Source organism: Peromyscus leucopus, chromosome 1 (assembly GCF_004664715.2).
Source record: "Peromyscus leucopus breed LL Stock chromosome 1, UCI_PerLeu_2.1, whole genome shotgun sequence".
Taxonomy (NCBI): domain Eukaryota; kingdom Metazoa; phylum Chordata; class Mammalia; order Rodentia; family Cricetidae; genus Peromyscus; species Peromyscus leucopus.
The window spans coordinates 98,413,710-98,427,655 of record NC_051063.1 but is presented as its reverse complement, the minus strand read 5'-3'; the positions used below and the strand labels follow the sequence as shown (position 1 = coordinate 98,427,655).

Genomic DNA, 13,946 nt, shown 5'->3' with positions numbered 1-13,946 from the left:
AAGCTGTATGAATAGAGAAATAAAGTGAGGAAGATAATTACCTGAAACATTCTTTATGTTTTCTGTTCTAGTCTCTAGATAAAGTTTCAAAGAGGAGAAACAAAAACTAGGATGGTATTAAGTAGTCACCAGTACTCGAAATCCTATCTACCTGCTACTTCCTATCCATCAAGGCTCAGCTTCTCTTCTTTTCAGTTCACTGTCCCTTCCCTCTGCTCTCTAGAGATAAAGGGCAGGACATGCACACTATGCCAGCAAGAGGGAGAGCCCTTTCCTGTAGATCAGTTTAGTAATATGGGGACCTCACAGCAAGAGCTTCAGCATAGATAAACATAGCTTAGATAAACAACTTAGATAAAGATAGAAACAACCACCATCCTCCATGGATATGGTCAAAGGAAATTAAGCAGATGAAGCTACAATTTGGGGAACACTTTTGCTCACATGCCTTTCTCTGTGTCAATGCTCAGTGTTGTCAAATTTTTAAATTGATTTAAATTAGCTTTTCTGTGTTATTTTTTGTGTCAAGTAGGCATATAGGGTACTTCAAAATGACATTAGGTGGCTCTGTTTTAGGGTCTTATTCATTCAGAGTCCACATCAGACTCTAAGAGTTTAGGAAAATTCAGCTGAACCAAAGGAAATTAATGAGAGTTTTATCAGGAACCCAGCCTGAGGAATTCTCACAACTCGGCGTGGCCAGAGGGGAAGAATGACTTCAAGTGTCCACAGATGTGAGGACAATTGTGCTCTAAAGCCAGAGAAACTAGAGAGTCTGTGACAGAGAAATGTGCATTTGATCATTTGATGCTGTTTCTCAAGGCTTTTGACCCCCATATATTGACCTGAATCAGAAACAGGAACCTTACCTCCAACATAAGCAGGTAAAAATTCCAAACAATACCAAGTGCTGTGGGGTTCTTTTCAGAGCTGAAGAGGTTCACAATGCTAAAGAGAATAGATGTGTTTCTTGCAGCAGCTGTCATTAGTTTCATAAATCATGTGGCCTTGTAGTCACTGCCACTGCTGGTCTTTCCTTTCTGTGAAGGACATGGGTGCAAGTTGAGATTTGGCAGAGAATCCTGAGGAAATGAGGTGATGAGTCCCTTAGCATGGTTCTCACCTCCAAATTAGAAGAATTTTCTGAACCCTGCAATAAGATATTGACTTGGGAGAACTAACATTTAATATCCATAGCTATCAGTGACATTTAAGTCAAGACTACATTGAGATTCCTTCTGGCTAACATCAAGTCATCATTTATTATAGAATTGGCTGTCATCAAGAAAACAATAATCAGATCTGGTAATTTTCATCCATAAACTGACTTTTATATCTCTTTTTCTGCAATAGTCCATGATATAAGATAAGCACAGAAGGAATTTGGAGAAAGAGGGATGGGCAGGGCTGTTCAGAGAAAACCAACCACTGCCTAGCCTCATTGTCCCTGGAGCAACAGTGAGTATTATACTTGTCCTGGGGGAGATTTGACTGTCTTCATCCCAAGCGGCATGACCTTCCCTGAAAATGCTGCCCATGGAAAGTAGATTTAATGAATCCTCCCAGGCATATCCCCTAGCCTAGAATTTCTGCATACTTTGCCCTTTAAATTATCTTTAGGCTCTGAAAACTTGTTCTGCCCCACTTGGCTTTATCCAGGAGTCCCTGACTAAATATACTATACTAGAAAGTCATAAGCATCCTGAGACTACTGAATAGCCTCTGTCTTGTAACAAAGGAGTCTTACACCCCTGTAAGGGCTCCATTCTCTACTTCTATCCTGTGTTTCTTGTGTGGGGGCTATTACCAACTGCAGGGAGGTAGCCAGGCAGTCAGCTGATACCAGGTCTTCCTTCATTGAGCTCTAAGTAGCATCAACACTGGTTTATTGAAACTTCTCTGACAGTTTCCACTCTATTATGTCTCATTTCTCCCCTCTCATGCATGTAACTTATGTGAGTATGTGCCTGTGTAGCCTGCAGCCACAGCTCCATTGCTCATAGTTGCCAGGTAACACAGGACACCAGCCTCAGCTCTCACCGCTCTAGGTAACATTCTTCTCTCTCACCCACTTCTTTCCTTCTTTCCTCATCCTCTTTTCTCAGTCTTTAGTCACTTGTTTCTCAAAAAAAAAAAAAAAAAAAAAAAAAAAAAACCAAAAAAAACACTGAGAAACAGCTCCTGGGGACTCTATGACTTTTTATTTTTAACTTTATGAAAATTAAATGCAAACATTCACTTGTTGATAACAAACAGGACTACACAAGTTCAGTAGAAGAAATATAAAGTCTTGTGGCTTTACCATTATGAAACTGACATAGTCTTTCTGGTGAGTTTTCTTCCTACTGTGATTATTAGATTCTGTCAATACCATGTCAGCTCCATGCCTGATGTTTCTCCTTAGAACACCATCCACATTGCTATGCTCACATATAGCAGTCACTTAGCTCCATCAGTTTTAGGGCCATTGTTTAGTGAGTATATTTCTTTCCTTTGTGAAATTTCCTGTTGTATATTTATGGGATTTAATTTTTTCATACAGTATATTTTGTTCATATTCTTTCTTGTCCTTCAACTCCTCCTATATCCTCAGACCCTCTTCACCTCCCTACCTACCCAGTTTCATGTTCTCTCTCCATCTATCTCTGTCTCTCTCTTACACACACACACACACACACACACACACACACACACACACACCAGCAACAACAACCCAAAACTCAAAGCAACAATCCAAAAAACAAAATAGAGAGCACATTACTCCTGAGCATGGGCCCTCCCCTGAAGTATTATTGATATTGATATACCCAGTGTCACTTCATGAAAGAAAACTGATTTATTTTGTTCTTCCAGTAATTATCAATTGCAAACAGCATCTTGGTTAGGGGTGGGATTTTGTACCCACTTTCCCATCTCTAAGAGTTTTTTCTACTTTGAAGCTGTGCAGATCTTGTACATGTTGCCAGTCTCTGGGAGTTCATATGTGCATCAGCCCTGTTGTGTTCTTTGGAGTCTCCTATCATTGCTAACTCTCCCAACTTTTCTACCTCCTCTTTTTATAGAGAAATTATATTGCTATACTTCTCAGAGCCACTCATGTTCCCCATTTTATGACTAATTTACACCATTGGTCTCATCTGACAACATTGGGCCATATTTCATTAGAACATTATTCAGCTGAAGACCCCTCTCCTTTTCCCTCTTTGAGTCCCCCAACCACCTGAATCTGTATTTCAACAACATGCATTGGTTTCCTTTATGACAACTGTCTATCAATGACTTATCTCTTCTAGGATTTTGGATCTAAATTTCACTGATTTCCCTCAAATTTTGCTCCTTTACAATAATTTCCTCCTGAAACTGTTTCCTCTATTGCTCTTAACTATAATTATTAAAATATGAATGTGTCCTAATTGTTCTAGCCTCAAAACTCCTACAGCTTCATCCCTTTCTGTTATTGGCACAGCTTTTTCAATCCCTCTGTATAGTAACAGAAATAACATAATGATTAGGAAGGGGACTTTACGGGATTGGGTAAAAGCCTGATATAAGGAAACTCCCGTGAGTCTACAAGGATGACCCCAGCTAAGACTCCTGGAAGCAGTGGATGCATAGCAGGAACTGACTATCCCCTGTGACCAGACTGGTGACTACCTGGGTTGTCAGTAGAGAGTATTCATCCAATGAATGATGGAGGCAGGTTCAGAGACACATGGCCTAACCTGGACCTACCTCATGGAGTCCTGCTGAGGAGAAGCAGGAAGAACTGTAGGAGCCAAGGGGGTTAGGAACATTGCAGGAAAACATACAGATACAGCTTTCCTGACTCATCGAAACTCACAGAGTCTGAACCAACAACCAGAGAGCCTGCATGGGACTGACCTAGGCCCTCAGCATATATGAGTCAGTTGTGTAGCTTGGCCTATTTGTGGGACTCCTGGTAATGGGAGTAGGGGCTTTGGCTGGTTCTTGGGAACCTATTCCTCATGCTGGAATACCTTGCCTGAACTGAATGCAGGGAGAGATGTTTGGTCTCATGAAAGCTTGATAGGCCACGCTTTGCTGATGCACAGGGGAGGCCTGCTCCTTTCTGAATGAATATAGAAGAAGGCTGTATTGGGGGAAGGAGATAGAGAAGAGGGAGGGAAGAAGGAGGGGAGGTTGTGCTCAAGATGTAAAACAAACATACAAATAAATGTATAAATAAATAAATAAATATCACAAAATGAGTTTATATCTACTTTCTTCTCCACTGATTATCTAGTTGCATGAACTCAATACAAGGAAGTCCTACTACCCTTTTCTTCTTACTAATTTTGTCCTTTTGATAATCTCATAATACATATATAGTACATTCTTAGTACCATCACTTACAACTCTCTTTTATGTGACTCCTGTCCTTATTATCCCCCCAAAATTCCCTCCACACATTCATAGATTTTTGTTTTGTTTGTGACTCACTGAGTTTAACCAGGGATCTACAGGTTTGCTACTACTTATGAGAGCATGGTAAGCTCATCAGTGGGTACACAACTGAAGACATTGTCTACTCCTCTCCCAGAATTCATCAGTACCTCAGTTCAGCAAGAATGGGTTTGTCCACATGAACTCTTCCCTGATCTATAATTGACTGTTGACTGGCCAAGTATTGTCCAGGTTCATTGTTGGCAGTAGCTGCTGCTGTGAGTTGCAGCCTCTATCCTGCACAGCAGTTAGCATACCACAGTCCTCCCTCTCTTCCTACTATTAGCATTCTTCCTGCCTACTCTTCTATAGTATTCCCTTAGACAGACAGGGAGTGGTATGATAGTTCTATTGAGGGCTGAGCACTCTCACTTGTTCTCAATGTCTTGACCAGCCATGTGTCTCTCAATATTTAGCATCTTTCATTGCAGAGAGGAGTTTCTCTGATTAAGACTGAGATTGGTATTTGTCTATCAGCATAAATGCAAGCATTTCAAAGGCAGATTAGGGCTGTGACAACTTATCCAAACAACAATAGTTTCTTCTTAGGGTCTGAACATTCCCCAGCTATGAATTATTTTATATTTTTAAAGTTATTTTATGTGTATGAGTGTTTTGTCTGTAAGTGCATGTGTGTGTGTGTGTGCATGTGTGCATGCACGAGTGTGTATACATGTGCACACTATGTTCATACCTAGTGCCTGTGGAGGTCAGAAGAGAATGTAAGGTTCCCTGGGACTGAAGCTACAGATGTCTATAAGATATCACATGGGTGCTGGGAATTGAAACTTGGTCCTCTGCAAGAGAAGCAGCACTTATCCCTAGCCAACTTCCAGCCCCTCAGCTATGAATTTTTAACTGGGTTTGCAATATTAAACATAGATCCCACCTTGTAGAACAGGTCCCAAAACCAATTAGAGGGCCCTTGGTTACCCCCATAACAGTCATGCTACTATTGCAGCAGTGGGGACTTCTTGCCTAGCAGATTGATAGAATAGTGTATAGGGTTCTCAATTAGGTAAGAACATTGATGTCTTTCCTCCCCCTGGAAACCTGCATTGTACTTCTGTCATTATGTAAGTTGGCCAATAATATGTAAGCTTCTAGCTCAATTAAAGATTACTTTTTCTGTGTCTTGTACCCAAGGGGTATGTTATCTCTAGTCGTAGGGTCTTGTCAAGTAGCTCTGGTGAGCAGACAAGAGTAATGGCAAAAGTCTGTATTGTTTTGGGAACCTCTGAGACCAAACTGACTAACAATTTTTAAGGAGAGATACTCCATACCTGGCACTGAGATTTTGGGTTAATATCCCTTAGAAATTAGTTCAGGATTATTTAGCTAGGAAAGCCATCACCCCACTAGCTCTTAATCTTTTGTTGGCCTATAGATTTGGAAGTTACAATGTGGCTTTCTGTTGTACCCTTAATCTTGGTTAACCTCGCTCTGTGCCCCCTTACTTTCCCTATCTTCCTATCCTCATCACAGCTTAATAGCTCCCAATAGTATTTGCTCTCTGTTTTCATGTCATCTTTGTTCTGCTATTCCCTCTTCCTTAAGGCATCCTCCACCCCAGCGACTGTGTCCTGTTTTCCTGGCTTCTACAGAAATCCCAAGTTAAATATAAAAATCTAACAACATTTTCTTTAAAGAGTCCATTCTGCATCGTTCACCTTTGATCTTCCAGCAACATTGAGATATAGTCCCGCCCCCCCCCCCCCCGCCTTTCTTGTCCCTACTACTGGTTTGTCCTCTCCTACACTTCACTCTCTACTTTTTGATTTCCTGCCTATTTCTAGGTGTGGAAATTTCCCAGGGAACTGATAAAGACCTTGCTTTCTTCTCACTGGAGAATCTTTCTTGAGTGATTTCTAGAGTAGTAGGCCAATGATACAAAAGCCTGAGCATATGCATAAATCAAAGTTGAGTATCTCACTAGTTCTCATGACAAATGAGAATTTAAAAAATAATCAAAACCGTATTTTTATTTATCTTCTGCTAATGTTGTCTAGAACCCATACCACCTTCTGTAAATATAGGCCAGGCCATGCTACTTTTCTACACAGATTCATAAAATTTTATTTCTGCACACTTTTCACTCCACAAATCCTGTCCTTTGTACTTAATCTAACCCAGCTGCATTCTGCTTGTTGCTACCTACTGCATAGTATGCAACTGTTCCTGACTTAGGACTAGTTAGCTGTCCACATAACCTGTAATATTTTCTCTTTTTCCTTTGTTTTATTCCATCTCAATCAATAACATCATCACAAGTGAAGAAGTTAACACGTACATATAAATAATGTTGTCTCCTTTGCCTTACTGTCTCAGCAAGTCCTATTGGCTTCATCTATGAAATAGATCCTAAACATAATAATCTTATGATCTCCCCTCTTTCTACCCAATTCTGTTCATGTTATTCAGCTCAGATAATCACAAGCCCACATTCAGCAACACCTTCCTGAAGGATCCTCTTCTTTCTCCTCTACTTCTGCTATGGTCAGTTTTCTCTCCAGTACACAGAATGACCTCTCTACATACAAGTTTGTATATTTCACTGTTCTAAATGAATGCATGTAATCTTTCTGCCCACCTTGCACCATACTTCTGAAACTCTGCCCCCCCATACTCAAAATATCCTCATCTTATTGTTCTTCTTACTGTCTCCTACATAGACCATAATCTTTCCTACTTAAGGAAAAAAATCTGTAAATATCTACAATACAATTTTTGTAACAACACAAAACATATGTGAGTGTTTAGATGTAAAGTCATCAAAGAAATAGACTAATAAGCCAAGTTCCTGGTTGGAAAGAAGTGACATTTTTATTTAAAGATGCTAATTTTTTTGAGAAATAACATATAGAGTCAAAGTAGCTACCTTCAGAACTCGCATGCATTTTAAGAATGGATTTTGACATTCTAGAAAGCTGGAAGAATGAATGATTAAGAAAATTGTGAAATATACATCACAGCTGAAGCTATAATAATTAAGATATGATGAAATAAATTCAGTGATTGACAACAGTGGTGGGACTAGCATGTATTATGAAAGAATTTCAAGTTAATGAGGAAGAAATTAACAACCATGACATTAGATGAAATGGATAAATATTTAGAACAAAAGTTACCATGCTAATGCAAAGGGATAAATTTTCCTAAAACAAATTTTAGATGTCACTAGTTCAGATGATTAAAACCAGATTATGTGTCATCCTTCATTCTGTTTTCCCTCTATTCCTATTTCCCAGCATCCCTTTGCATGTTGGTGGAGTCACATTGTCATGTTTCAATACATGGGATGTGAGCATCACAAATTTACACAAAACTCAGTCTTGAAAAACCATTGCATCTCCACTGCTTGGATGCTGAAAAGGATATTCTTGAAATCCTCCAAGAGCTGATCATGTGCATTTGGACACCTCATGTCTTCCACTCCATGTCTCACCTGAGATCTATGTATGCAAAGAATAGCTTACCTATCAAGCCACTGAAATGAAATATTTATTGGTTTGAGTTATGGAGATGAGGTAAGCAACTATGGTGGCAAGTTCATATCAAATCTCTCTATTTAAATAAAGTTTTGGGGGTATTTTTAGATTTGTTTGTTGTATGTGTTTGAGTATTTGCTGACATGTATGCATGTGCACCACAAGCATGCTGGCAGAGGTCAGAACTGGAACTGAGGTATGGGTGGTTGCAAGCTACCATGTGGGTACCAGGAATGAAATCAGAGTTCTCTGCAAAAGCAGCAAGTGCTCTAAAGTGCTGAGCCATCTCTCTGCTTTTATTGTGACACATTGGATTTTATATTGTTTGTGATCCAGAGTTGAGCAGTTACTGAGACAATATGGCCCAGAAAGCTTAAAAAGTTTATTATTTAGCTTTTAACAGAAGAATCTGCTTTTACCTATATCCCAGCAAGTGTTATTAATTTCAGTAAAAGAAAGCTAAAACTAAAAATGTGGAATTTTTATTATATTAGTTTACAATCTAAGGAAATTTTATTTCTAAGAAAACAATTACATACTTAAATTATGTCAGAAGCCTTTTTAATCTAAACTAATGTTAATTTTTAATTTTTGATTGTTCTTAGTTAGGATGTGGTAATTGTACACCCTTATAGCTGAAAATGAGATGGAATACATTTAAAATATGTAATCACCCCAATTCTGAAACTCATATACTGTAGTTATTTGACACATCAAACATTATTTATTTTATTTATTATTTAAGAAATTTATACATTTTATTTTTAGTATATTCTTTTCCAACCCTCAACTCCATACCCACCAATCTTCATGTTCATCTATTTCTTCATGATAAGAGTATTGAAAATCTTCTCTTCTGGTATTTCAGATTGCATATCGCAATATTACTGGCCATATTCAACAGCTGGGTAACATATTAACATGTATTTCTCCCAAGTATGATACTATTCAATAATATATTAGTCTTAGAATATTTCATACATTTGTACAATGTATATTGGGTCATATTCCCACACCACTAATTCCCTCCAACTTCCCATAACATCTCCCATCCAAAATATCCCAACTACATATCCTCTTTTGTATGTTATTAATAACCCTTGAGTACAATTAATGCTGCCTACATGTTCTTGGGTATGCAGCCGTGGACTAGAGAATGAGCACCCTACTTGCAGTAATAATTACATTGGATTTGTTTCAAACACAAATTTCAAGGGTCAACTGCATCACCTTGTCCTGTTTTAAGGAATATGGTTTTTAATAAGAAGCTGAGAAAACATTACAATCACATTACATATCCCATGGTATTTCCAGTATACAAAGTTTAAAATGTCACAGAGCATCTCCTAGACCTCCTTTTCTTAACTTATCTTGGTTTTCTATGTCTGCTCCCACACAACTGCCAGTCTTTAGCTTTGTTTCATCAGCTGGGCACATTCTGTAGTACCGAATTCAAGTACCTTTTCAGTTGAGGCCTTTCACTTATGTATTCCAGTATTTTCCTAACTACATATTCACAAAAACCAACCATTTCGACTGTGTGAAGCTTAATGGCAAAGCCCAACACAACATTCTGAGTTTGACTACCAGCCCTGTGAATAAAGACCAATTCTTCCACGTTGATTTTTATCACTAAATGTGTTCTCTCTCCAAACACAGAACTTGTTACATTGAATCTTTCAGAAAAGAGATGTAGGAAAATCCAAGTAATAACAAAGGTAGAGGAATGGCATAAAATTGGTAAGTTTACAAGAACTGTTTCCCTCTACTTAACTATTTATCATGAAGATTATATTTTCTTTCTAAGAAGTAGCAATAAAAGAAATTTTATTATGATTTTTCTATTCATGCATTCATTAGTCAACATGGATTAAGCATAATTTATTAGGCCTCAGTATAAATATTATATATCATTTATTCAAGCTACTCAAAAATAATGGAATCAGGCTTTCAGTGTTCACCTTTTTAAAAAATTCAGCAACCTGAGATACACAAATTTAAAATTAGTGTCCAAAGGTACCAGATGACAAGGAGAACAGGATTCAGTCATAGTCTCTGCACCTCCATTCATCAATACTCAAAATATTGCATCATAAGAATGGATAAGATTCACTGAATTTTAAATGATAAAACTCACTTGTTATACTTACATTTAAATTCAATATGATATGTGTAGGTGATATAAAAATAAAAGATGTAATAAAATAAAAATATAAATTGATTGACTTTCTGGTGACTTAAGAATTTGCTTTAGTTCTTAAATCATTATCTAATTTTATAGATTAAGCAACTCAGGATTACTTCAGTACAGATAATAATTTCTGAGTGCTAAGTACTATTAGCAACAATATGGCATCTGCATATCCCAGGGTATTTTGGATTCTGAACTCACAGAATTTAAGTTCTCAAATTTTCTTACATCTCCTCATACCTATGAATGACATAATAAAATGAAACATGGATACTTTCAATTATGCCTTATTCATTTATTTTTTCACCTGTAATTTTATGCCTCATTTAAAAATGACTCAGTTAATTATTTCAATGAGAAATGTTATGCTCATAGCATCAATGTGAGTGTCTCTCAGATTGGACATGTAATCATACACCTATTATTCTCTTTACAAATTATTTTCTTCTAAAGAAATCCAAAATATCTTCTGTACATCTTTATCACTATTAATAATTAAGAATACAGATCAAAGTGAGTGGTGTGCTTAGAGGCTACTGGGAACTGCTCACACCAAAGTTAATGCTTGTCTCACTGCTGCATGAGGTTGAAATGGAAAATAAATTTGTAACCATACTTATTTGGTATTTATCTGGATGCTTCCCAAGCACCTATTAAGGCCTCCATATATACTAGCTACACAGTAAAAAATAAAGACTTTAAAAGTGTACTATCATCTCAGACACCAGTAATATTAAAGAATGGCTGAATATGACAATTGGGTTGGAGAAGAAATGGTGAAAGGCAAGCTGCAAATCTTCCTCAGAGAGTGGGGTGTGCTGGCAGGATGTATCTGCCCAGGACCCTTCTCAAAGCCCCAATTACCTCCTTATTCCTCAGGCTGTAGATGAGGGGGTTCAGAGCTGGGGTGACTATTGTATAAAACACAGAGATAATATTGTCTTGATTGGTGTTGTGCAGTGAACTGGGTAGGACATACATGAAGGTGGCAGCTCCATAAAACATCCCGACCACTGTCAAGTGGGAAAGGCATGTGACAAGGGCTTTCTTTTTCCCTTCATTTGAGGGCATGTGTAGCACAGTGAACAGAATTAGTGTGTAAGAGGTAACAATGGCAGAAAGGGGGAGTAAGAGGAATGTCACCCCTGTCACATAAACCATGAGCTCATATTGGAGGTATCTACACAGGACAGCTTCAACAAAGGCAGAATCTCACAGAGAAGGTGTCTAATTTCCTGAGACATGCAGAAAGGGAAGTGCATAGTGTACACAGTATGACCTACTGCAGTCAGAGATGCCAGGAGCCATGATGTGGCCACTATGAGCCAGCAGATCCTAGGACTCATGAAGATCATGTAGTTCAAAGGATGACAAATGGCCACATATCTGTCATAGGCCATGAAGGCCAAAAGGAGGTCCTCTGCACTGCCCAGCATCAATGCTAGAGCCATCTGAAGGGCACAGCCTCCAAAGGATATAGTGTTGTCTCTCAAAAGAAAATCCATGACAGCCTTGGGAGTGACAACGGATGTGAAGAGGAGATCAATGAAAGAGAGCTGTCTAAGTAGAAGATACATGGGCACATGGAGCCGGGCATCCACTGTGATGACCAGGAGCAGCAGTCCATTGCTGGTCAGTGCCAAGGTATACAGGGCTGTGACTGTGGCACAGAGTAGTTCAGGAGAGCCACTGCCATCCAGAATTCCAACCAAAATGAAGCCACTTCCCATGGTGGAGTTCCAGAGCTCCATTTTAAGTAGTCTCTTTAGTTGCCTAGAAATAGATGGATTCTCAGTGGAAGCCATTCTAAGGTAGTTAAACCCACATTTGAATTATTGCAGGTCACTGTGGGGTGACCAACAGGAATACCATTCATTGTATTTTCTGATTTCTGAATTATAATCAACCATCAGATAAATGGGCAACAGGCATATCAGTAATTGTTAGTCATAGAGAATTTCCTTTGTGTAAGGCATAGTAAGGAATAAGAGATTAAACCATCTCTGAATTTGAAAGTTTGTGGAGGACATGGGTAGATGGAAGGGATGTAAATACAGTACTCGAATGTGGAATTCTTTAAAAATTAAATTAAAAAAGGGAAAAAAATCTCTCTTCATATTAAACAAAGACACTGAATGTTGTCTTGAAATCCATCTGTGCCAAAGTTTAGAAACTTTCAAAGAAGAGAAACAAAGCAGGATTAGGTAAGATAGCAGTAGCCAGAATCCTGGATCCTACCACCTGCTGCCTCCCTCTGCATCTAGACTCATGCTGTCCCTCCTATTCTCTTCATTGTCCCGCTGACCCCCAAAAGAGAAAGACTAGATGGCTCACACTTGGCCAGCTGAAGAAAAGTCATGCCTAGGAAAAATGATGATCGTATTGGGGACCTCACATTAAGAGCTGTGAACAGAAGCTCAGACAGATGGAGGAGCATCACTAAACTTTATAAAAATAGTCAGAGAAAACTGAGGAGAGAAGACTGACAATTCAGAAGCATGTTTACACAAATATTTCTCCATGTCACTACTCAGTATGTTTAAATTTCTAAATTTATTTCTGTTGGCTTTCCTGTGTTATTTTTAAAGGCAAGCAGTCATGTAGAGGGGGAAGCTCCAACTGATATTATTTTGGTTTTAGGTACTATTAATTTAAGCATCTTCATTAGACTCTAGGAGTCTAAGAAATCCAGAGGTACCAAACATAAATACTGAGACTCATTATCTGGGGCTTAGAACTCTATTAGCTCGGGTCTGACCAGCATCGCACAATGTCTGATACTGTCCCCACCTGTACAAGGTGTGCATACAAGGTGTTTAGGGAACAGACAGGAATGAGTCAGAAATCAGAGAATCTTATAACTGACAGGCCACTGAGGTCTTGATTCTGTATCTGGATACTCCACACACACATTTGCCTAAATCAGAGATAGAACTTTTACCTACCTCCAAATTTGAAACACAGATTCCAGACCACACTAAGTGACTTAGGATTCTTTGGAGGATGAAGCTGTTTAAAATGCTGAGGATAAAAGAAGGTGGTTCTTCTGAGGGGTGGGATGAAGATTTGTGGCTATCACTAAGATCAAAGGGCAAAGGTTTGCCTAGCTGCTGGCATTGAAAGTCCTTCCCTGGAAGGAGACTGGTGCAATTGATCATCTGAGAATTCAGCATGAGATCCTCAGGAAGCAAGAATATTAATCTTCCATTATGTTTCCCATCCAACCTCTATATGGGGGAGTCCTGCAGTTCTGGATGAATTTTTGAGTCTATGGGTTTTTGGTTTTCATGTCTCCTCTCCTACCAGGGTTTCATGATCTAAGATAAGCACAGTAGTAATTAGGGGAAAGAAGTGTGGGCAGGGCTGCTCAAAGAAGACCAATGCTGTTTAATCACACTGTCTCAAGGGCAGCAATGAAGCTCCAGCTTTGTCCTGAGGGAGGTCTGACAGTGTCATCCTCCCAGGCAACATATTCCACGAAAATGCTACTGGAAATTGGATTTTAATGAATTCTCTTAGGCATGTTCCCTGGCCTGCCACTCACTACACTTAACCCATTGCTTTGGCTCTTGGTATGAAAACCTATTCTGTCCCACATGGTCTTGATCAGGAGCTCCCTATGGAAGAGCTGGTGTTGGAAACTGGCCCAAACAAGGAACCTGGTGGAGCCTTTGTCAAGTTACAAGGGGTTTCTCACAGCCTGCATGAAGGTTCCACACTCCGCTTCCTTTCTGTACCTCATGAGTACATGAGAAAAGGAGGCATAAAAAGCAGACATAGCAATTTTATATCTAACAAAATGA

The 13,946-nt window shown here is 38.8% G+C and overlaps 1 protein-coding gene across 1 annotated transcript; it reads right to left on the bottom strand.

Moving 5' to 3' along the window:
• Window positions 1-10,944: 10,944 nt before the first annotated feature.
• LOC114710267 (olfactory receptor 2AG2-like) lies at window positions 10,945-11,894 on the bottom strand. The gene is given in 2 exon segments (XM_028894371.1): window positions 10,945-11,315; window positions 11,318-11,894. Coding segments are annotated over 2 exon segments (948 nt in total).
• Between the last annotated feature and the right edge of the window lie 2,052 nt (window positions 11,895-13,946).